The sequence below is a fragment of the Arachis ipaensis genome, chromosome B08, assembly GCF_000816755.2.
Source record: "Arachis ipaensis cultivar K30076 chromosome B08, Araip1.1, whole genome shotgun sequence".
Lineage (NCBI taxonomy): Eukaryota > Viridiplantae > Streptophyta > Magnoliopsida > Fabales > Fabaceae > Arachis > Arachis ipaensis.
The window spans coordinates 69,857,877-69,859,580 of record NC_029792.2 but is presented as its reverse complement, the minus strand read 5'-3'; the positions used below and the strand labels follow the sequence as shown (position 1 = coordinate 69,859,580).

The 1,704-nt window shown below is 34.2% G+C and overlaps 1 protein-coding gene across 1 annotated transcript in view; it reads right to left on the bottom strand.

The window, feature by feature from the left end:
- The window catches only part of LOC107611118 (BTB/POZ domain-containing adapter for CUL3-mediated RhoA degradation protein 3-like), a 7,790-nt gene continuing 6,289 nt past the window's right edge, over positions 204-1,704 (bottom strand). The window contains exons 2-4 of the mRNA XM_016313079.1: positions 605-771; positions 403-537; positions 204-281 (exon numbers count right to left, since the gene is read on the bottom strand). Of these exons, the coding sequence (XP_016168565.1) occupies positions 204-281; positions 403-537; positions 605-771 (380 nt within the window). The remainder of the gene's footprint in view (positions 282-402; positions 538-604; positions 772-1,704) is intronic.

The window sequence follows — 1,704 nt, the reverse complement described above, 5'->3', positions numbered from 1 at the left end:
GCAGGTGCAAGTATGCATTCTATTCATTTATGATACAATGAAGGACATTCTTTACATTTAAGAAGGGGGTAACTCCATCATAGATTGCTCTTCTCAATACAGATGTCAAAACAAATGTGAACTGTGTACTAAAATTTAAAAACATCAAAACCTTTCTTTGATTAAAATTTAAAAACACATTATCAATATAATGATGGTGCATGTCATTCCCACGATGATGATATTCTTATGACAAATCGATGAAGGAACTCATTTACACATGTTTTAGTCAAAGATGAAAACTAGATAGTACAATGATGAAAATCTTAGAACTACACAAAGCAAACAAGAAGCAGTCTAAGAATGTTAATTTTAGCTTCCAAATCATTGAACCACAATCCATTGGAAAAGAGCAATACTTACAAGTAATTGATAGTTCTCAGCCTCCCGCAATAGTTCATTATATTCAGAGTCCTCCAGAGTGGGCACCACACCATCTCCCAACCAATTAAGAATGTGATGGAAGTGTTTACCATCCCTATCAACAAAGACATATCCCTGCAACCAGTCATTGCAATTTTCACCAAATCAATAAACAAAGCCAAACGTGCATAATTGAGGAAACCATATACAAGTATAAACAAAGAAAGATAGAATTTGACATTGCTTTATCAGAATCTAGGAAGAGAGTATGTCGACCACTGAACATAGTAGCCAGCATTGAATCAGGCTCCCGCTGAGTCAATGCATTAGTGGTGGTGCAGAATTTCTTGCCCCCTGCGAAAAATTTTCCTGAACAAGGACCAAAATACATAATTATGACAGATATTCATCTTTTCTCAACTAATAATTGAACGGTCCAAACTCCAAAATAATAAATTCGTAATTACATAAAATCCCTAATTTCAGAGAATTGGGGAAAAAAGATTGGAATGAATGAGAGAGATAAGAAACATACGAATTTGAGGCGAACGACAGAAGGCGAATGGAATTCGGAGTCCTTCATTGTAGGCAGAGAAAGAAAGAGAAGGAAGAGTGTCGCAGTCGCAGGACTCACACCAAAACTACGAGCTCAAGCTTCCATGGCACAATACTGACACTATTTTTTGGTTTTCCGATTTGGATCAAAGGAATCGGGAATTTACAATGCAGATCTGAGGTGGAGGAATAAAGATGCAATTTGAATGAGTGTAGGACGATGGACGGCGGCTGTTAGCGGTGGCAAGGCCTATGGCGGTGATGGTCGATGATGGAGGGAAGTGAGTTCCATTAAGGTAGTGACGGAGGGAAGTGAGTCTTCTGAAGAACCAAACCCCAACACAGGAACAATTTTTTTTTCTTTTTCTTTTTCAATCAATTTAGTTTAGGAAAATAGGAATATGTTTACCGGCAATAATAACAATGGCCGTTATTAATTTAAAAAAATAAATATAAAAGTAAAAGAAGTAATAATTTAGTGGCAATAATAATAATTACCATTATAACATATATTAATAATGGCAAAGGTGTAATGGCCACAAAAATATAAGTTAAGTAAAGGAAATAGTAGCCATTATATATTGCCGCTAAAAGTTTGTCACTAAAAATGAATTTTGTTGTAGTGTAATTTGTTATTATTATATATATTATTTAATTAAAGGGTTAATATAATAATCTCCTTAATTAAATTTAGAGATTTATCGTTATGATAGCGACCATAACAATGAGAAATAATATTTTATAATT